The 22,898-nt window shown below is 43.0% G+C and overlaps 1 protein-coding gene across 7 annotated transcripts in view; it reads left to right on the plus strand.

The window, feature by feature from the left end:
• RPGRIP1L (RPGRIP1 like) overlaps window positions 1-22,898 on the plus strand; it is a 308,845-nt gene that overhangs the window by 135,236 nt on the left and 150,711 nt on the right. For all 7 annotated transcript variants that reach the window (XM_068260505.1, XM_068260504.1, XM_068260506.1 and 4 more), the window contains 2 exons: window positions 4,971-5,021; window positions 13,326-13,505. In XM_068260505.1, the coding sequence (XP_068116606.1) occupies window positions 4,971-5,021; window positions 13,326-13,505 (231 nt within the window). The remainder of the gene's footprint in view (window positions 1-4,970; window positions 5,022-13,325; window positions 13,506-22,898) is intronic.

A 22,898-nucleotide genomic window follows, 5' to 3' on the forward strand; every position in this document is an offset into this window, starting at 1 on the left:
GCGTCGCTTGAGCACTGCTCCCATTTACAGGCTCCTATGCTTTTGCCAGCCCCATTTGTGTAAAAAAAAATTTCCATGTCTAATCAAGCATCAAATGAGTAGGGGTCCTTAAGCCTAGTAGACACTTTCAATTATGATGGAATGATTGATATGTGGGTTTACCTACACAATCTGCTGATAGTGTTCTAGTGGCCTATATACACTACACGATACATACAGAGACCTATGACTATGGTAGGGACTAGATTACGAGTCCCTGTGAGGGACAGTTAAGGTGGCCACTAATGGTCCAATTTCTAGCGAAAAATCGTTTGAGCGATCAGAAATTCTGATTGGACGAAAAATCATTCACTACACCATCAACTAACCAATCATTGCTTCCTATCTATCATGTCCACCAAGAAAATCCAAATTTTCATTCGACGAAAATTCATTCGGGCGACATTTTTTTCACTCGTTCATAATCGATTGTGTCCACCAATAAAGATTATTTACAACCAATCCGATCAGAATTTCGACGATTTTTCGCTAGAAATCGGACCGTTAGTGGCCAGCTTTAGTGACAAGACAATATACTCTGTACAGCGCTGCGTAATATGTTGGTGCTATATAAATACTTAAATAAGGGGCTATATGCAGTTAACTTTTTCTCCTTAGTTATCTCCTTGGAGATAATTTTAATCTTCTCTTTAAAATAACTTTTCAGAATGTTACAACTGAAAAAGTATATTGTCTTGGTGAAAAAGTACTATCAAAATTATTTTGAATATTTTCTTGCTTGCTTGGGTTTGAAATGTATTTTATGACAAGGTGTGAAAATATCACCTACAGTAGGAGAAAACTCAAGAGAAAAAGTTAATTGCATATGGGCCAATATCTGTTGACCCTAAGGGCCCTTTCACACCGTGCTGGTGCGGTAATTTTGCCGCTCCACACCGCTGTGCAATGAAAGTCTATGGAGACTTTCATACTGGGACGTTACGTTATGGCGCAACGCGATGGAAGTGACATTTTTACTGCATCCCCAATGCAGGTCAAGAACTACTTCAACGTTGCGGCGATTGGCCCGGAAGTCATGTTAGTCTATGGCGATGCGTGCATTTGTAAAAATTCTCCCTGTCACGGCCTGCATGTGTGGAAGCGTATTTTAACAATACGCTTCCGTGCACTTCCGAATACCCAAAAGCAGGATGTGACTGGCTGGTGGCCAGACAGGGAACACTGCGCAGGGATGCTCACCCAGGTGGACTATTGGTCGCGTTGCAAGCCTTGCTATGGTGCACTTCCTAAGGAGGCTTGCCACGCGACCAATAGGACGCTTGTAATCTCGTTGACGCGCAGGATGGACGGTGGCATTATGGGTAATTAACCCTGCCGCATCCAGCCCCGCACCTGCAGCAATTGACCCTTATTTGAATCACAAGTAATCAGTCATGATTACTCGTGATTAACCTCGGTGAGCATCCCTGACACTACGTAATAGTGCGGTGTTCCCTGAAGGCCTGTTTTGGACGGTGTGATGTTAAGTCGGGCGTGACGCACTGCATCGCTGGCGCTTGTTTCTAGTGTGAAACCAGCCTCATGCTACATGGAGGTAGTAAAATTGGTCAGTGATTGGCCAGACAAAATTGAAAGTGTACTAGGCTTTAGTTTCTAGTACTTTTTTTTATCAATATGTTGTTCCAATCGAATCTAACATCTAAACCAGCGTTCTTAAACCGGGGTTCCATGAGAATACCTCAGGGGTTCCGCAGCATTTTGCCTCTTTCCGTGGGACAAAATAGCCCCACTAGTCTTCTGATGCGATCAGTGGATTGATTCAATCCGCGGCACATCACTCTGCTAAGCATTGAAGGTCTGCTCTCTCATTGGGTGTTTTTTGCGCCCTTCAATGTTGTGTGAAAGAGTGACGCGTGGATGCAGTGGCTGAGTTTGAAGGTGAAGAGGTGACAGGCAGCTGGTGGTGAGTATGTTCTTTGAGTTCTTGCTTGCGGAGGAGCGTGCCAGCATGTAGCTTGCCACTGGAATCCTGTGCAGCAGCACATATACCTGGGGGTAACTTTACAGAGTTTATCTACAGTGGAGGAAATAAATATTTGACCCCTCACTGATTTTGTAAGTTTGTCCAATGACAAAGAAATGAAAAGTCTCAGAACAGTATCATTTCAATGGTAGGTTTATTTTAACAGTGGCAGATAGCACATCAAAAGGAAAATCGAAAAAATAACCTTAAATAAAAGATAGCAACTGATTTGCATTTCATTGAGTGAAATAAGTTTTTGAACCCTCTAACAATAAAAGACTTAATACTTAGTGGAAAAACCCTTGTTTGCAAGCACAGAGGTCAAACGTTTCTTGTAATTGATGACCAAGTTTGCACACATTTTAGGAGGAATGTTGGTCCACTCCTCTTTGCAGATCATCTCTAAATCCCTAAGGTTTCGAGGCTGTCTCTGTGCAACTCTGAGCTTGAGCTCCCTCCATAGGTTTTCTATTGGATTAAGGTCCGGAGACTGACTAGGCAACTCCATGACCTTAATGTGCTTCTTCTTGAGCCACTCCTTTGTTGCCTTTGCTGTATGTTTTGGGTCATTGTCGTGCTGGAACACCCATCCACGGCCCATTTTCAGTTTCCTGGCAGAGGGAAGGAGGTTGTCGTTCAGGATTTCACGATACATGGCTCCGTCCATTTTCCCCGTTAATGCGATTAAGTTGTCCTGTGCCCTTAGCAGAAAAACACCCCCAAAGCAAAATGTTTCCACCCCAATGCTTGACGGTGGGGACGGTGTTTTGGGGGTCATAGGCAGCATTTTTCTTCCTCCAAACACAGCGAGTTAAGTTAATGCCAAAGAGCTCTATTTTGGTCTCATCAGACCACAGCACCTTCTCCCAGTCACTCACAGAATCATTCAGGTGTTCATTGGCAAACTTCAGACGGGCCTGCACATGTGCCTTCTTGAGCAGGGGGACCTTGCGAGCCCTGCAGGATTTTAATCCATTGCGGTGTAATGTGTTTCCAATGGTTTTCTTGGTGACTGTGGTCCCTGCTAATTTGAGGTCATTCACTAACTCCTCCCGTGTAGTTCTAGGATGCTTTTTCACCTTTCTCAGAACCATTGACACCCCATGAGGTGAGATCTTGCGTGGAGCCTCAGAGCGAGGTCGATTGATGGTCATTTTGTGCTCCTTCCATTTTCGAACAATCGCACCAACAGTTGTCACCTTCTCTCTCAGCTTCTTGCTAATGGTTTTGTAGCCCATTCCAGCCTTGTGCAGGTCTACAATTTTGTCTCTTGACATCCTTGGACAGCTCTTTGGTCTTTCCCATGTTGGAGAGTTTGGAGTCTGCTTGATTGATTGAGTCTGTGGACAGGTGTCTTTTATACAGGTGACTAGTTAAGACAGGTGTCCTTAATGAGGGTGACTAATTGAGTAGAAGTGTCTAACCACTCTGTGGGAGCCAGAACTCTTAATGGTTGGTAGGGGTTCAAAAACGTATTTCACTCAATGGAATGCAAATCAGTTGCTATCTTTTATTTCAGGTTATTTTTTCGATTTTCCTTTTGATGTGTTATCTGCCACTGTTAAATTAAACCTATCATTGAAATGATACTGTTCTGAGACTTTTCATTTCTTTGTCATTGGACAAACTTACAAAATCAGTGAGGGGTCAAATAATTATTTCCTCCACTGTATGCCTGGCTATACCTATACTGGAGGCCTCTATTACTGCCTAGATATACTGGAAACATCTATGCCTAATTACCAATAATGGAGGCCCATATTCCTGCCTAACTATACTGGGAACATCTATGCCTAGTTACCTATACTGGAGGCCCCTATTCCTGCCTACCTATACTGGGAACATCTATGCCCAATTACCTATAATGGAGGCCCATATTCCTGCCTAGCTATACTGGGAACATCTGTGCCTAGTTACCTATACTGGGGGACCCTATTCCTGCCTACCTATACTGGGTAGTATCAATAACACAACTGATTTCTTATGTGTGATGAATGCACTGCATATATGCCTACTACTGCATTTTATATGGGGTAATTGCTGAATTTCATGTGTGCTATAGTGGTAGATTGGTGCAAATTGTATGCGGGGTGATTGCCACATTGTATACGGGAGCGATTAATGCATTTATTTTGTGAGATGGTTACTGCATTTGCTATGGTAGTAGATTGGTGCAATTTATTGTGCAAACATTGTTTGTACATGATATTAGTGGTGATAGAATGCTAATTAGTAAACGTTTTAAGATTGCAGTCAAAATGGCGATGTTTCTCGGCATCATTTTCATGCAGGGGTTCTCTGAGATTTAATCTTTTTTTAAGGGTTCCTCGGCACAAAAAAAGGTTGAGAGGCTGATCTAAACTATTTTAAAAAAATGCAATAGAATATCTTAACCACGAGAGCCTTTATTGGTTAGCATTTTTTATTGCAAAAACTCTTCTTACTACTTTTACCCGATTTTTACTAGCGTGGCTTCAACAATACTTGACCGCCACTACACATCATGATGTCTTCCTGCGACAACTGTCCAAACTTGTTTTTCATTGAATAGTCAAAAGTTTTGTAGATATAATACACTTAGCAGTTTGTTTCAGCTCAGCTCATTTTCTTTAGAGAGTCCGCAAGATGCGCCATAAATGGATTGCTTTTATTTTCAGTTTTAAGTATGTAAAAGTAAATAATAGACAGCAATGTTCTTCTGCATGTTGACAGTGTGGAAACATGTGAAAACAGTGGTAAGTAATTGGTAAAATGCCAGTCTGGAAACCGGAAAGTAAGAGATGTTGTATTAAATTTTAATGCTAACCTGGCTCTGACAATGTAGAAATGGATATTTTCTATTATTTTATTCACACACGTTATCTGAGCTTCTTTCTCAGTACCATTCTTGTAGCTAGAAACCAATTTCTTTCTGCTCATCTCACTGCTTTTTCTTTTTCCACTACAGGAGAGTGATGTTGATGTGAATGAACTCAGTGAAGCTCTGATGTTTATAAAGGTAATGTCTTTCACTGGGTGTGTTTTAAATTGACTTGTCAACTAGCACAAGTGACATATGTAAAGACAGAACAATTAACCACCCTGGCGTTCTGATTAAATCGCCAGGGTGGCTGCGGGAGGGTTTTTTTTAAATAAAAAAAAAACTATTTCATGCAGCCAACTGAAAGTTGGCTGCATGAAAGCCCACTAGAGGGCGCTCCGGAGGCGATCTTCCGATCGCCTCCGGCGCCCAGAATAAACAAGGAAGGCCGCAATGAGCGGCCTTCCTTGTTTTGCTTATATCGTCGCCATAGCGACGAGCGGAGTGACGTCATCGACGTCAGCCGACGTCGTGACGTCAGCCGCCTCCGATCCAGCCCTTAGCGCTGGCCGGAACTTTTTGTTCCGGCTACGCTGGGCTCAGGCGGCTGGGGGGACCCTCTTTCGCCGCTGCTCGCGGCGAATCGCCGCAGAGCGGCGGCGATCAGGCAGCACACGCGGCTGGCAAAGTGCCGGCTGCGTGTGCTGCTTTTTATTTCATTAAAATCGGCCCAGCAGGGCCTGAGCGGCAGCCGCTGGCGGTGTTGGACGAGCTGAGCTCGTCCAGACCGCTCAGCTGGTTAACCTGTGTTTACTGAGTGTATATTTAGCTGGCTTACATTTTTAGCATTACCTCAAAGGCAACTTTGAAGCAAGCCATGCAACATGATCTAATGCTTCTAACTTGCTTAACTCAATTGTTGTTGTTTTAATTTATGGTTTGTTTTCATAAATCTGAATTTGTCCATAACTTTGGTTAGGCTCATAAGTTAAGTTATCTACCTCCCAAATTAAACAAAGGACCAAACTGGCCATCTTACGCAGGATGTCCAGATAGTGTCAAGAGAGCTAGCCACAGTGTTTTAGTAGATCTTCTCCCTCACTATATGTAATCATTAGTGACAATGGGCCTGATTCGCAAATCTTTCCTGTGGAACTGTAACCAAGAGGAACTGCAACCAAAATAGCATAATTCATAAAATTGCTTATTTTGTAGTTTTCATTTATAAATTATTTTGTCAGTGTTTTCTCATTGTAAAATCTTTCATCTCTCTGATTTACTTTTTGAAATTTATCACAGTCAGCAACATCTTTACTACTGGCAAGTGATATCTGCAGAATGCTCAATTGGGGCCAGTTCACACTTGCTTAAAAAAAGTACCCGTTCAGGACAATTTTGAGCTCTGATTAAACGCAGGAAGCGGATTTTATGTTAAACATAGGATATAGGATCATCTTCCCCTTGTTAAAAAAAACTGATCTATTTGCTGTGGAACGCGAGACAGAACGCAGAGTCTCAACTTGGACCTCTCCAATGCGTCCGCCCATGAGAATGGACAGTATCCATTCTCACAAGGCTAGTCACCGCATCTGCATTGCCCGCTTCGATCTCTGCTGTGATGTAATACCTGCATGTCCTGCCACCCTCGGTCCTTCCTACACAGCCCAGTGGCCGGTATTAGCATGGGGATGTCCATTGGACTGCAAAAGACCAATGGTAATCCTCAGCAACATTGTCATTAGTTCATATTGGACTAATAAAAATTCTCCCTGTTGCTAGGGAGAATTGGCCTGATGCAGCCTATGGAGAGCCTCATGCTTCTGCTGAACTACGGGCTTAATAGATGGACTGAACAGCGGCAGCTGGACAGGTGAACGGCAATGCATATGGGCGGGATCGGCACAGGATCGGATGGGCGGACGCAGAATGGACGGGTAAATATTTGCATGCCGATGCAAAACAGACGGTTTTGCGTTCGCTCAAGTGTGAATCTGCACTTATTGAGCATTCTGAACCAGTAAAAAAGTAATGTGTGTACAGTCTGTGGGTAGACTGATAAGGAAATAGACTGTGCACACGCACTACTGTTGGCAGAACGCCCGCCCAGCGGGAGGGTCTGACAGACCCGTTGTTCATTACAGTAGTGCATGTGTACGCACCTTAAGTTTAAGTTTGTAAAACAATTCCTTAACACCTTAATTTTGAGCTAATCAACATCAGTCATGTGACAGCTGCTAATCTGTCTATTAACCACCTTAGCAGTAATTGCTAGTCAGGCTCGGGACGGAAATCCGCAGCTCAGAGCGGTAAACCCGTGCCGGAGTGAGTTATATGCAGGCGCTGCTGCAGATCTTTTGTGTTATTTTTTTCCCCTAGTTTTTAGGGTCTAAAAGCTTCTAAATCTGGAAATTACGGCAGGGAGGTTAGTTACAGGTATGCACTTTTGGATACTGCGAGACTATGCTTTTGCAAACTCCTCACTCCCCTGGTTCTTGACATGCCCCTCCCTACTGGCATTTATAAGAGGAAGTTTGAGTGACAACTTAGCCAAACATCTCTTAAGTGGCGGGGCTGGTTACTGGCAGCTTAGCCATGCTTTCTCTTTGAGTTCTTTACGGTTCAGGGCAGCTGCCGCAATGAAACCATGGCTACCGCTGTTAACTCAGCTAAATATTTCATTGCTTTAATGTAAATCTATTGGCAATATTATTATCAAAGACCAGTTTCCATAGGGACTTGAGTTTCATTCTCTCATGCTACACAGCAGTTTGGCCAACTTAGTTATCCAGGTATTCTGGTTACGACAATAACTGTGGTTACATATTGGCATATTATTTATATATGGATCTTGTGACTCTCAGCTGTAACCTTCTATCTTAATTTTATGCCCACCTAGTCTCTGATCCAATGTCTCTACATTTGCATTATTCATCAGCCCGTTTTCCCCCGATTTTCGGGTTTGCAGCTTATAGGACACAAAACACAAGCAACAATATTGTGGGAAGTTTGAGTAAGAAATACTCTGTCATGATCGCTGCTGCAGCAGGTACTGCTGGCAGTAGTAGTGCTGCAGCTCAGGCAGTTCTGATCTCTTTCCATGCAAGCTGCATAGCTTTGTCTGCCTTTCCCTGCTGTCAGCTTGTGACTGATTATCATTCACCTGTGTGGGAATCTGCATGTCTGCTCCCATTGGATGACCTCAGTATAAAGATCTGCTTCCTGCAGGGCTCCTCGGGTTATCATAGCTTCAGCATAAGCCTGTCTTGCTGCTGCTTCGGCCCCAGTTCGTGTTTCTTGTTCTAAGGATACTTTGATGGTCTTGCATCATATATTGGTTCATTGCCAATATATATGCATACCAGCACATTTGTTATTTTCTTTATATTCGTGCTGTGATATGATTATTTATCAATTCTGTACAAATGAGAATCAAAATGGCAATAAAGGCTAAATCAAAAGAAAATCAGTATTGCAGAAGACATGCAACTTAAATAAAATGACCCTTCAGAGAAGCCAAATATTATTGTTTCTTCCCAGACCACACACCCTACAGCAGGCATGGGTAAAGTATACCCCACAGGTTGTACCCCGCCCATTTTAATCAGGTCCACCAATGCAGTGCCGGACTTACAGCTGCTGTTCCTGCCTCCTTCTTTCCTCTCATTCACTCTCTATAGAGAGTTGGGAGAGAAGATTAAATGAGGTTACTTACTCAATATCAGGTTCCACTTCCGATCTCCCTTCAGCCATGCTTCTAGCATCCTATCTTCAGGATGACAGCAGCGCCATGTGACTCACCGCTAGTACGTGCCAGTGGGTCACACGCACAGAGATGCTGTAGCCTTAGAGAGGACACTGGCTGGGTGGCTGAAGGGAGATGGGCGGTGGACACTGAGAGTAGGGGAGTAACCTCATTTATGCTCTGTTCGCGGTTCTGCGTGGTGAGGGAGGGATAGATGCATCTGCTACCTATACTGGAGAGGAGAGCTATTTAATACTGGGGTCACACCTGGCTAACTATACTGGGGGAGGGTGGTTACTTATTTTTTATTATTATTTTTACACACACACATACCTTGGATTATATCTACCTTATTCACCCCCTTCCAGAACCTTTGCACTGCACTTTTATTTGTCTAACCTTTGTCTACTTTGGAATGTTCCATTCACCTTACTGAGTTTGCTCAGCAAGAACTTGCTAGAATGGCCAAAGGTGCACTATCCATTTGGTGGGCAATTAAATAAATTGGGTAGACAGATCTTTGGTAACCAGAATGGAAAATCCTGTACAGTCCAAAGCCATCATCGTAACCTATTGTCACAGCAAAAGCTTAATAAGACTTGGAATAGACCATGCCCTGGTTCAAAGGCACCCTGTATTTCTTACTTCAGTCTCAACCTCCCCGGCGGTATGATTATTTCTGGATTTTAGGGTATTTTTAAAACGTTTCGAACCCTAAAATTAGGAAAAAATCATGCTGCCAGAGTCTCTGCAGCAGCCCCTGCTCTCACTCACCTCCCTGAGCTCCAGCTCTGCAATTTTACCTCCGTCCTCCAGGTGGCACTGTAGTGAAATCACTGGCGGTGATCTCATCAGAGTGATTTAGGGCCTCGGAGGACAGGAAGGGGAACGGCTACCGACGTCTGGATCCCCCAGGAGGTGAGTAAAAGCGCCCACTGAGTGGCTATACTCTGCATTGAGCTCCCAGCGGCTAGCCCAAGCTACACTCGGGATTACCGCCATGGAGGTTAAACAGCATTTATAAACCAAACTGAAAAATAAATGTTTGTTCTCTGCATGCCTTTGCAGTTGTGTATATTCTTATAGCCATATGTCTTCCCCCCAGTTGATTGCAAATCTAAAAAGCAAATTTATTATGCCATATGGAATTTGTTCTTCAAATTAATAAACTCTTACAGATGCCCCAGCTTTAGGAGAATAGTATTTTATGATGTTCTTTGTATTTGTGTCACTAAAAGCCAATCCCAAGTTGCATAAGAGAAAAACCTTACAAAATCTTTGTCTCAAATTCAGTATCTGTTCCACATCTTTGTGTTGCCTGCAAGTTGTCTATTTCTTGCTGAGATTTGCTTATCAGCCTTGGAACTCCCTGTGATCAGCATGTGTAGTTTGTCTATATAATATGAAACATGTGCCTAAGATTTAATTCTGGCACTATTGCAATTACAAACAGATTGAGCCAATAGCACAGGCCAGAATACACTCATAATAAAGTCATAATTAGTTGGCATTAAAATGGCTTTGTTAATCATCAACATCTTTCCTGCATTTTGCATTAAGTGTCACATTTTTCAGAATCCAAAGTCAAGCCTATTTATTTATTTATTTTAACCCTTGCAAATTTGGAAAAAATGTGTTTGGGGATAGCATTTTTGAAAGAAGATTCAGAGAAATGTATAAATGTGATACTGAGATAATTAAAATATTATGACTTATGAAGCATAAGGAGGGCACTTCAATAAAAGAATAGAACGTAAGCAATCATAAGTCAAGGAAAGAGGAGAGCTATAAGGAAATTAGACAGAGAGGCCTCTGTGGTTGGAGGTAGAGAAAGGGTTGGGGATATATTCAAGTATATTCAAGTTGTCGTGTGTGTACAATGTGTGTTCCTCTGTCATAATATGCTAAATGATCATACAGAGTGTTGTACATTTTAATTGTATTCTTTAATTGTATACATGTCGTAAGCCCCATCTACACCATACACTTTTTTGTCCGATTCAATTAATTGATTCGATTCAATCCGATTCAATCCAACATGTCCAAACGGGATTCGATTCAATTCAATTTGCCATTGCAAAACAATGGCAAATTGAATCGAATCCCGATCGGACATGTTGGATTGAATCGAATCAATGAATCGAATCAGACCAAAAATTGTATGGTGTAGATGGGGCTATAGAGTTCTTCTCCAGGGCTCCCATTCTGGTCTGCCAGTTCTTTTGTGATGACCAAAATCTTCTTTCATTTTGCTTTAAGCATTTGTCAACCTGCTTGCAATCTCCATGTTGATGATAGCTTTAATTATAATGTTCTTCCTCTGAGCTTATTTTGCTCAACTGATGTAATTATGCTATCTTCGCCTTTGTTTATATTTTCATCAGGATGATGTGGCTGGGTAAAGTCAGCTTGGTGGGAAATTCAAGTAAGCCTTGGCCTATTCTAAAGTGAGAAAAAGCAGGTGTTCTAGGCACTAAAAGAGTCTTTCTTGCTTGCCTGTTTGGGAGAGTCACCATATGGACATATACTGTATTAGAATGTATTACATTATTTAGGATACCCACTTTTAACTTACATATCCTGGTTTCAGCATCAGAAACACTTCTTGTATCTGTGTTACTATATTTTCACCCCCGGCTTCTGAAGTCATAGTAAAATAAAACATTCCGCACAGATGTGCCTACCAGGGCTAAAGATGTTGCTACCTGTGATTAAATTTCAGAATGTAAATCTGGGTAAGGAAAGATTTAACAGGCCGCGAACACTGACTAAATAAATACTAAAATTGCTTATTTTTTACAATATTAATTTCTAAATTGTTATTTGCGGTACAGTTCCTCTTAAAGGGACAACTGAAGGGACAGGGACATGAAGGCGGACATTATATTTCCATGCTGTTCCCTGGCATCCTGCTGATCTTTTGCGCATCAGTTGTGTCTGAATCACACACCTGAAAAAAAGCATGAGGCAAAACTTCAGTCACAAACCTTATCTGCATGCTTGTTCAAGGGCTATGGCTAAAAATATTAGAAGCAGAGGAAAAGGAAGACAGCTAGGCAGGTTGAATTCTTTAAAGGCGCACTATAGTGAATTAGTTTTATGTCAGGGCTAGATAAAATTAAGCATGCATGCAAGATTACAAATAAACAAGCAGAGCTGAACTTCACTCACATAGTTTTGTGCATCCCAGCTAAAGAGACATACTGGCCATTCAGCCCATTATTTTGTGAGGAACGGCTGTTGTAACTGTTAATTTTTCTCAGATTCCCCTTTATTTTCCTACATTTTAGCTTCTTCCACACGTGTTCCTGTAGACAGACAGACAAAATAACTCTAGCTAGGCTGCTCTTACTAGCTGCGTAGCATGTCAGGACCCCGACACTCTGCTCAGGTTCTTCATCAGCCATGAGGACAGATTTGAGGAAAATAAAGAGTTACAACAGCTATTCCCCACAACATAATGGGCTGATCGGCCGTTGCTTCAGCTGGGATGGCAGAAGATTATGTAAGTGAAGTTCAGCTCTGCTTTTTTTTTAAAATCAATTATTTTTCTTAGCTACTTCTCATAAATGCGTGCTTCTTTTTATCTAGCCCTAGTATAACACTGATTCCCCATAGTGACCCTTTAAAATGAAATAAATATGCCAGCCTCCATGTCTCTCACTTCAGTTGACCTTCAAGTTATTTTATTGATAAGGTGTGAAAACCTCTCCGGTGAGAAAACTTAGGAAAAAAGTTAATTGATTGTGTCTTCCTGCAAAGTGTTATTGGTATCTCTTTTTTATGATATATCAAGGATCATGCTTTTTGTAACATGTCAGAGATCACTCAGTCATATATAACATTCTAAAGCATCCTATCTTTGGATGCAAGAGGCTCTTGTCTTGCTGTAGACTTAATCTTGAAGCATACCTGACCTGTACAAAAAAAGTAGACCTTTACTTACCTGGGGTTTTTCCAGTGGTTTTTCAGGGTCCTTAGTGTTCTCCAGATCCTCCATTGTGCCTGTGCTCCTCAGAAATATCTGCAACTAGAACTCTAATCAAGGGCCACTGCTCAGGGACTGTCCCATTGCGCTCCTCCTTGATCATACTCTCTGCATATGTGTGGCTCTCAAAAATGTGTGCAACGCTTGCAGCAAATAAAGCATGATCAAGGAGGTGCACGGACTGGACTATGCATGCGCAATTGCCCGTGACTAGAATTCTAGTCACAGATCTGTCTGAAGGGGCAGTGACACAATGGAAGGGACCCCAAGGACGCTGAGGGACCTGAAAGACTATGGGGAGCAGGAAGAGAGGCCCCAGGTAAGTAAAAATCTACTTTTTTTTTTTTTTTTTTAAAGTTCAGGTGTGCTTTAAATGTATAATACTCTGGATTGTCTGCGAAGGTTTTCCGTTTTTGAAATTATGGCAAGTCCAAAGTAAGCTAATTTAGTTTCAACTTGAGATCTTGGTGGAGGAATGCCCAAACAATTATTAGGAATTGATAACTGCGTTGTATTCAGAATATGACACACCCGTGCAATTAAATGTCAAGAAATTATTCCAACTCATTTGGACTCCAGAAGTTGATTGAGTTACTGACAAAATATTTTCTAGATCACAAAAAAAGATTATGAAACTTCTTTCTTTTCCTTTCAAAATGTTATAAATTGCTTATTTAGTTTTACCCATTACTTAGTAAGGTGATGACACAAGAAAGTCAGATATTGAAAGCATTACATTGTTTACAGTAAAACTTTCATAACTTTTCTGTAGACACGGAAACAACAGAGAAATGGAGAGCTCAAGTTTTTGGAGAATGTGGAAGATGAAAAGGAGAAAGACCTTGAGAGGTCTTTAAGAGAATTACAAGCAAACCATGCAGAAACCGTGCAGGAGCTGGAGAAGGCTAGGAACATGCTTATAATGCAGCATAAAATAAACAAAGATTACCAGGTAATTATACCCATTTGTTTGCTGTTTTAACTGATAACTAAATAACACAGTTCAGAGACTCATTGACATCTGTCTCTTTCACTTAAAGCAGTAGGATCCACCATACTATTCCAGAGGAAAAAAAACACATATATAAGTAGATAAATACTTGATCTACTTACATAACACATGTATTGTACTGTCCACGTTTTGATTTCAGTGAATGTTATATAGTAAATGAGGAGAATTCTGTTCCTGGTGGGGGCCATGTCTTTTGCCCACAGTAAAGGCTAACTCGTGATGTCATTTCTGCCCTTTACTTTTTTCTTGTCTCCTCCAATCACTGAGTCACCTCAGCCTTGCTTGTAAACACAAGTGAGTAGGGGATCAGGTTTCAGATAAGCAGCAGACAGGGAAAGAAAGGGAAGAGGAGGAATATATTATAGATAAAACGAACCCCCAGCATGCAATTCTTTGGCAACGACTACTAAAGAGCCAGTGCTCCTAAGGTATATGATACTCCAAATCATAACAGCAGAAAACGTTTTGAAAGTTTTGAATGCAGGATTAGCATCTTTATCACTTAATACACTCAGACCAGTTGCTGTTGAAATTTGATTTTTATGGTGATGATAACGCTTTAAGCTCACCTGAGGTCATGAACAACGCCCCTCTGCTCCCATCTAAACATATGCCATCTTGGGTATAGTGGCAAAATCTGCTACCTGCCATTTGTCAATTTCAAAAGTGTCCTTTTTGTCCATGTTTTAACTAAAAACTCCTTGTCCACTATGAAGATGATGCTGACCCCAGAATAGCTCATCAGAACAGCTTTTAATGCCATGCACAAGTGACTCAATGTGCTGGGCAAGTGCTTATAGTGCATGCCCAGTACTGATGTCCCATGAACAAAATCAGGAGTTTAGCTAAATTGGGAGGAAAATAAGAAGTTGGGAGGGTAAAGGGCAAGGAGGAAGCCATTTTTAGAACAACTTTATTTGACTGTTGGGCAGCCAAATAAATAAAATTGTTTACAGAGACCGGGAGCAAAAAAAAATAAAAAACCCCGTGGCAAGCTATGTGGTTCTTAAAGGCATACAGGCACATACCATATACATTCAGTTGTGTATTCAGCTCGGGTACATTTCAAAAGATCTTACTGTCTTAGACCACACAGCAGGGCCAGTTTAATTTAAATGCCAACTATCTGGCCAGTAGAGGATGGTTTAGAAACTCTGCAAGGTTTGTTCTTCTGCCCTGTATTCCCAACAGATTCCTTTCTTCTTTTTGCCTAGAGCACAGGAGCCAAACTTAAAGCGGGACTGAAGACTATCTAAAAACAAAATCATTTTTACTTCGCGCAATGGGTGCCCACTGCGTCTGCGTGCCTCATTCATGCGTACTGGGGAGCATACTGGGCAGGTGCAGAAAATATTTTCTCATACTGTGCCTGCACAGGATGCTCCTGGCTACGGGAACATGTAAGAAGATACGCATGGCCAGGGCACAGTGGATGTCGACTTAGAAGTCGGCTTTCACTGCGCAAAGTGAAAGTGATGCGCAGCGAGGGAACGGAGGATCGTTGAGGACAGGCGTGGGTACAGGTCGGCTGCAGGGGGCTGACAGAAGCCCCAGGTAAGTGAAGCACTTTTTTTTATGTAGTCTTCAGTTCTGTTTTAAGTCTAGCAGATTCAATCTGTCAACCTCACAATTTTATGTGCTTAAATTGTGTATGATTGTAAGCACTATAAGAGCTAGCGTGTTTGCTAGCGTTTTGCTATGGCGATTTTTGGCGATTAACGAGAAAAAAATTGCCATTCACACTTGGTGATTTTTTTCGTGATCGCGTTGAACGCTTCTATAGCACTAAACACGAACGACAGAAAATCGCCTGAAAATGGTGCAGGCTATAAATTTGCGTTTGGCGATTTGCGTTAATTGCCGGCGATTAATGCAAATGCCCAAGTGAGAACAGGCACATAGGGTATTATTGCACTAGCACTTTAAACAGCGTTAGCACTTCAGCGGTTTGCCGACTTCGCCGGGAAAACGCTCAAGTGTGAATGGGGCCTAAGAACACAGGAAATGGAGAGCATCAGAAGTTAAAAGACGAGGTTTTTATCACCTCCATTTTAGGAGAAAGGAAGTGTAAGGAACAAAAAAAAAAAAAAAAGAACAGAGTGGTTTTAACAGTTCTTCAATTCTTTAAAGTTGGAATAAAAGTTTTGTTTGTTCTACTTCAAGGATCAAAGCATTTTCTGGGTGTGATAGACTTACAAATATTTATTAGATTTTTAGCCTAACTAGCTAGTTTTTATATCTCTTTTTTAGAATCAGTCTCTCTCTATCTAGATTTTCTTTTTCATATTCTGAACAAAACATTGTATATAGGGGATTCCTTGAAATATGATGCAATGCACAGTTTGTGCTTGTTAATTGACAGCCAAAAAGAGCTGGCATTATTAAAGTGAACCTGAACTTTTGCAAACACTAGCTATGTGTTAACACCCCTTACAAGTATATCTCTATGAGTGCATTTTATTTGCTCATCTCAAGTAGTTTTTAGAAGATAATACTTGTTTAAACTGTTTTAGCTGAGCTGGTAGACACTGCTGCTGACACGTTTCCTGTCTTCTTGACACTGCGTAAGGTAAATATTGACTCAGAGAAGCAAAAGGTGCTTTGTTTTTCTCTGAGAACATTAATATTATTTATATATACTATGAAGCAAAAAGAGTGTATCAGACAACACAATATGTAGAAGGGAAGGTCCGCACTTGTCCAGGTTTTTAAATCTTTATTCTAGGACATATCCATAAAATAGAACACAGGAACATGCATCAAATTGCTGACATGTTTTGAGCTACAAGCTCTTAATCATAGCTGGTCATACAATGGGGAAACCCCATGGCTTGTAGCTCGAAACATGTCAGCAATTTGATGCATGTTCCTATGTTCTATTTTATGGAGTAGATTTATAGAAAAGCAGATGGTTGGCACTACAGTGAAATGGTATGCACACATCAGCTGCGACAACAGGCAGTTTGCACAGGGGGACTACACATACACCTCTTCTTTAAACCTCTTCAGCGTGCTCAAGCAACAACATCAAATGGCAAGCAGACAAAGATAGCAGGAAAGCTGGCACTGCTGCAAGTGTTCAATTTATTGTAGCAAAGATAAAGTGCAAACGTGCAGCATCTTGCAAAAAGTATAGCATGTAGGAACACATACCCTGGTGAGAAGAGGCGTGGAGGATGGTGGGTGCTGGGCACAGGATGCCTGACGGCCGTTTCGTGCTACACAGCGCTTCTACGGAGGCTGCAAACTGTTGGGCAATGGCTGCTGGTTAAATACTATTCAGAGCCAGCGTCTAGCGTCACTTCCGGTGGCAGCGCCGCCCCTACTTCCGCGTCACGTGTGCGTACGCATTGACGCGTTGCGTCAACGTATGTCACATACGTATGAAAATCCGCGTGGCGCCTACAACGTACGCATGCCAATTAGATACATGCGTACTGCATAATTATGCATGCGACGCACGCGTATATAAGGTCGCATAGGGTGAGTAGAAACACTCCCCCCAGCGGCCAAACTTGAATGGGGCCCGACCCGGCCAGACTCACACCTTGGGTGGGGAGGGGAAAGTAGGAAAAATAGGGAGGAAGGGAGGGTGGAGTGGGGGGTAAAGGATACAGAAGATCCTGAATGGAAAAGGTGTCATAGAACCCTAAGTGTCAGTGTGGCCAAATCGTGCTCCATCCGGGTGGAAAGTCCTAAGTACAAAGCACACAGTGCTATAATAGCTAAATATAGTGCTACTGTAGGAAATAGGAGGGGAAGGAAGGTAGGGGGGCTAAAATGAAGGGAAGTAAAATAGCCCATATCCCGTGGTGAGATATCACCAACTGGGATAGACTAAACATGGAAGGAGAAAGAGGGAAGATAGGCGGGTGGTTAATGTATGCTCCCACCATCTTCCAAAATAATGACAGTACAATAGATGACAAATTGCATACAAAGCATAAAGTATCAAGGCAAACAGAACACATAATAACATGTCAATTGCAGGGGCGTCCAGGGAACAAGGGGACAGGAGGAGGGAAGAACAACGGACACACACAGAAAGGGAAGGGAGATTCAAGGATCAAGGAAGCAAGATAAATCTGTATGGTCGTTAAGACCTAAGGGTCCCATAGCTCCTGACTGTAGGATTAGCATAGCTTCCTCCCTTTTCAAATGCTTCTCCCTATCTCCGCCTCTAGACGGGGGTGGGACATGAATGATTCCTGCGAATTTCAATTTGTTGGGGTCATTCCCATGACTTTCTTGCATGTGTTGGATCATTCTTGGAGAACCCTTTCCAGATTTCAAGGAATTGTAGTGTTCCCTGAACCGTTCATTAATTGATCTCGTCGTCTCTCCTATATAGAACCTCCCACAGGGGCACCATATTGTGTAGACCACAAACCGCGTTTGACATGTGAAAAACGACCGCACATTTCGTCGAAGTGGGCCAATATGGAATTGGCAACCCACTCTTATCTGACTACACGATTTGCAATGCCCACACCTATGGTTACCCCAAGGGCCGCCTTCTCGTAGCCAATCACTTCCACTTGCCGTTTTAAACTCGCTCCTGCTCACCAACGAGCCTATTGTGGGTGACCTCCTGAAAGAGAACAATGGTCCCTCCGTCACCAGGGGTTTCAAGATAGGATCCCTGGTCAGAATGTCCCAATTCCTTCTAATTACCCTCTTCACATGGTCTGCCATATTGGTGTAGCCAAAGGAAAAGGGAATCTTCCGTTGCATGCTAGAGTTCGTTGTTTTCCTTCTCAAGAGGTCTGACCTCTTGATGTGATTACTTTTGTTAAAAGCCTCTTGTATATCCTGTTCCCTATACCCTCTGGCCAAAAGCCTCACTCCCAATTCCTCAGACTGCTTGCGGAAATCTGCATCGTTGACGTTGTTGCGGCGCAACCTGAGGAACTGGGAGTAGGGCAAAGTGCGAGTAACGTGGGTGGGATGAAAGCTCGACTTGTGTAGTAGGGCATTACTGGCTGTGGGTTTACGGTATCCCTGAGATATCAAGCTATTCTTATGGACTATCAACTCCAGGTCAAGGAATGCAATCCTCTCTGAATGAATATCAGCCGTAAAGGTCATATTTACAACATTACAGTTAATGTAAGATAAAAAGTTAAAAAAGGAATCACGAGTCCCGGACCAAAATACCAAGATGTCGTCCACATACCTGGACCACATCCTGAGGCTCGCCCTGTATGGATTGTCCTCTGAATGTATAAAAAGTTCTTCCCACCATGCTAGGAATATATTGGCATATGTACAGGAGACAGCTGTCCCCATTGCGGTGCCTGCCACCTGCCAATACCATCTCCTATCAAATAAAAAAGCATTGTGGGTTAATACGAACAGAAGGCAATCACAGATAAAGTCTTTACAAACCGTAGTTTTATCAGTTTTGTCTAAGAAGTGCCTGACGGCTATGATACCCAAGGTATGAGGTATACGGCTGTAAAGACTTTCAACGTCAATGGTGGCCAAGAAATCGCCAGTATGCCATTTTAGACCCTCAAGGCCCCTAAGCACGTCCATGGTGTCCCAGAGGTGAGAAGGTATTTCCTCCAATAGCGGCCTCAGGACGTGGTCCAGATACCTGGACAACCTCTCCGTGGCCGACCCCATGCCAGAAACAATGGGGCGGCCCGGGGGATTGGTCCGGGACTTGTGAACCTTCGGTATATGATACCAAATGGGCTTAGTTGGATGGGAGGGGATAAGGCCACTTGCCAGGGAGGGGGGCAGAGCACCTACTTCTACTCCTTTCCTTAGGAGGGATCTTAATTGGTCTAGAAAGTGGTTAGTGGGATCTCTAGATAATGGCCTATAGGTGATTGTATCCTGCAACTGCCTCAAAGCCTCTTCCTGGTATTGCTTCGTGGACATGACAACGATTATTCCGCCTTTATCGGCTCTTTTAATCTGTAGGTCTGGTCTTGATCGTAACCACCTCAAAGCTTGTTTCTCTTTTGTTGTTACATTGTCTGCCACTTTTGGGTATATTTCTGCCTTCAGCTCGCGTTCAACTACTTTTTGAAATATATCCAGGCTGGATCCTGGTTGCACCGGGAATGGCGCCACTGACCTACAAGGCCTGAACTTAGGAGGTTGGGCCTCATTTCGGTTGGTTCTAATCGTTGTGCTGTCCTCTAATTCGCATAACAGCTCAAGGTTCCTGAGGTCTTGTTCATCCCAAGCGAACTGAGGGCTAAAACCCAGGGGGCCCACTTGTGAGTTGCCCCAACCCATATTCGTCGGCTTAGTGTCCGTTTGGTCCTGTTTGGCAAAGTGTAGCTGTATATTCAGGCGTCTGACGTTTTTATAAAGGTCCACCTTGAACTTTGGAAAATCGAAACTCGTGCTCAGAGAGTAGTTTAATCCTTTTTGGAGTAAGGGTACCGTGCCTTCGAGGAGGTCTTCTTTGGAAAGATTGAGAATCTCCAATGGTTCTGGGGTTCCCCCTGTTAGATTTAATGCCTTTTCCGTTTCGGTTCCCTCGGGGGTTTTCTGTCCTCCCAGGATAGTCGCTTGCCTTTCCTTGACTGTTTTGGTTTTGCTCCTCCCCCTCCTTGTGCGCCGCCTAAAGGGCGATCCGTTTTATTTGTGTCTGAGTTGGATGGATCAACAGGTCTAGCCTCCTCGTCACTGGACTCAGTATCCGTTGTCCAATGTCCCTTGCCCTTCTTGGGCACTCCCCGTCTGGCTCCCTTTTGCCAGGAGAAGAATTTTTTGAGGGCGTAGTCCTCCTTATCTCTTTGAAATTTTCTTAGTTTGCGTTCCTTTATGTTGTCTTGTACTACAGAGCACTTTTTGTCGATTTTCTTCAAAATCTTCATATACTGCGATCTCTCCACTAGATTCTCATACTGCCTTTTCGCTGTCTCAATCTCTCTGAGAGTTTTACTGTGCTCTTCCTTTGTACGTTCCAGGACGATGTCTTGTAGGTTTGTTGCATGCAACAAGTATGCATCTTGCCATTTCCTTACGAATTTATCATCGTCCTGGTATTCTGAGGGCTCTACATATCTGCGGAAGCCGCGTGCTGTCATCTGATCATCTTTGTACTGTTGGAGAGTGGTCACAGTCCAAAAAAGCTTCACCTCCTTCTCACTCAATCTTTCCAAGTTCGATACAATAACCCTAGCACCCACCGTTTTATTAGACTTGGTAGTATTGGCAGATGTTTTGAAAAAATTCTTGACGTCATTTCTGCCGTCCTCCACTATTGTGCATGCCTGCTCATCTTCGCTTGAAGGCGTGTCATCGTCTGAATTGAATTGCACATCACAGTCCTGTCCGGATACTGTCGACATCACTGTGTGCTCAAACCTGACAAGTAGGAAGTAGATTCATAGAAAAGCAGATGGTTGGCACTACAGTGAAATGGTATGCACACATCAGCTGCGACAACAGGCAGTTTGCACAGGGGGACTACACATACACCTCTTCTTTAAACCTCTTCAGCGTGCTCAAGCAACAACATCAAATGGCAAGCAGACAAAGATAGCAGGAAAGCTGGCACTGCTGCAAGTGTTCAATTTATTGTAGCAAAGATAAAGTGCAAACGTGCAGCATCTTGCAAAAAGTATAGCATGTATGTGTAGTCCCCCTGTGCAAACTGCCTGTTGTCGCAGCTGATGTGTGCATACCATTTCACTGTAGTGCCAACCATCTGCTTTTCTATGAATCTACTTCCTACTTGTCAGGTTTGAGCACACAGTGATGTCGACAGTATCCGGACAGGACTGTGATGTGCAATTCAATTCAGACGATGACACGCCTTCAAGCGAAGATGAGCAGGCATGCACAATAGTGGAGGACGGCAGAAATGACGTCAAGAATTTTTTCAAAACATCTGCCAATACTACCAAGTCTAATAAAACGGTGGGTGCTAGGGTTATTGTATCGAACTTGGAAAGATTGAGTGAGAAGGAGGTGAAGCTTTTTTGGACTGTGACCACTCTCCAACAGTACAAAGATGATCAGATGACAGCACGCGGCTTCCGCAGATATGTAGAGCCCTCAGAATACCAGGACGATGATAAATTCGTAAGGAAATGGCAAGATGCATACTTGTTGCATGCAACAAACCTACAAGACATCGTCCTGGAACGTACAAAGGAAGAGCACAGTAAAACTCTCAGAGAGATTGAGACAGCGAAAAGGCAGTATGAGAATCTAGTGGAGAGATCGCAGTATATGAAGATTTTGAAGAAAATCGACAAAAAGTGCTCTGTAGTACAAGACAACATAAAGGAACGCAAACTAAGAAAATTTCAAAGAGATAAGGAGGACTACGCCCTCAAAAAATTCTTCTCCTGGCAAAAGGGAGCCAGACGGGGAGTGCCCAAGAAGGGCAAGGGACATTGGACAACGGATACTGAGTCCAGTGACGAGGAGGCTAGACCTGTTGATCCATCCAACTCAGACACAAATAAAACGGATCGCCCTTTAGGCGGCGCACAAGGAGGGGGAGGAGCAAAACCAAAACAGTCAAGGAAAGGCAAGCGACTATCCTGGGAGGACAGAAAACCCCAGAGGGAACCGAAACGGAAAAGGCATTAAATCTAACAGGGGGAACCCCAGAACCATTGGAGATTCTCAATCTTTCCAAAGAAGACCTCCCCGAAGGCACGGTACCCTTACTCCAAAAAGGATTAAACTACTCTCTGAGCACGAGTTTCGATTTTCCAAAGTTCAAGGTGGACCTTTATAAAAACGTCAGACGCCTGAATATACAGCTACACTTTGCCAAACAGGACCAAACGGACACTAAGCCGACGAATATGGGTTGGGGCAACTCACAAGTGGGCCCCCTGGGTTTTAGCCCTCAGTTCGCTTGGGATGAACAAGACCTCAGGAACCTTGAGCTGTTATGCGAATTAGAGGACAGCACAACGATTAGAACCAACCGAAATGAGGCCCAACCTCCTAAGTTCAGGCCTTGTAGGTCAGTGGCGCCATTCCCGGTGCAACCAGGATCCAGCCTGGATATATTTCAAAAAGTAGTTGAACGCGAGCTGAAGGCAGAAATATACCCAAAAGTGGCAGACAATGTAACAACAAAAGAGAAACAAGCTTTGAGGTGGTTACGATCAAGACCAGACCTACAGATTAAAAGAGCCGATAAAGGCGGAATAATCGTTGTCATGTCCACGAAGCAATACCAGGAAGAGGCTTTGAGGCAGTTGCAGGATACAATCACCTATAGGCCATTATCTAGAGATCCCACTAACCACTTTCTAGACCAATTAAGATCCCTCCTAAGGAAAGGAGTAGAAGTAGGTGCTCTGCCCCCCTCCCTGGCAAGTGGCCTTATCCCCTCCCATC

Source organism: Hyperolius riggenbachi, chromosome 11 (assembly GCF_040937935.1).
Source record: "Hyperolius riggenbachi isolate aHypRig1 chromosome 11, aHypRig1.pri, whole genome shotgun sequence".
Classification (NCBI taxonomy): domain Eukaryota; kingdom Metazoa; phylum Chordata; class Amphibia; order Anura; family Hyperoliidae; genus Hyperolius; species Hyperolius riggenbachi.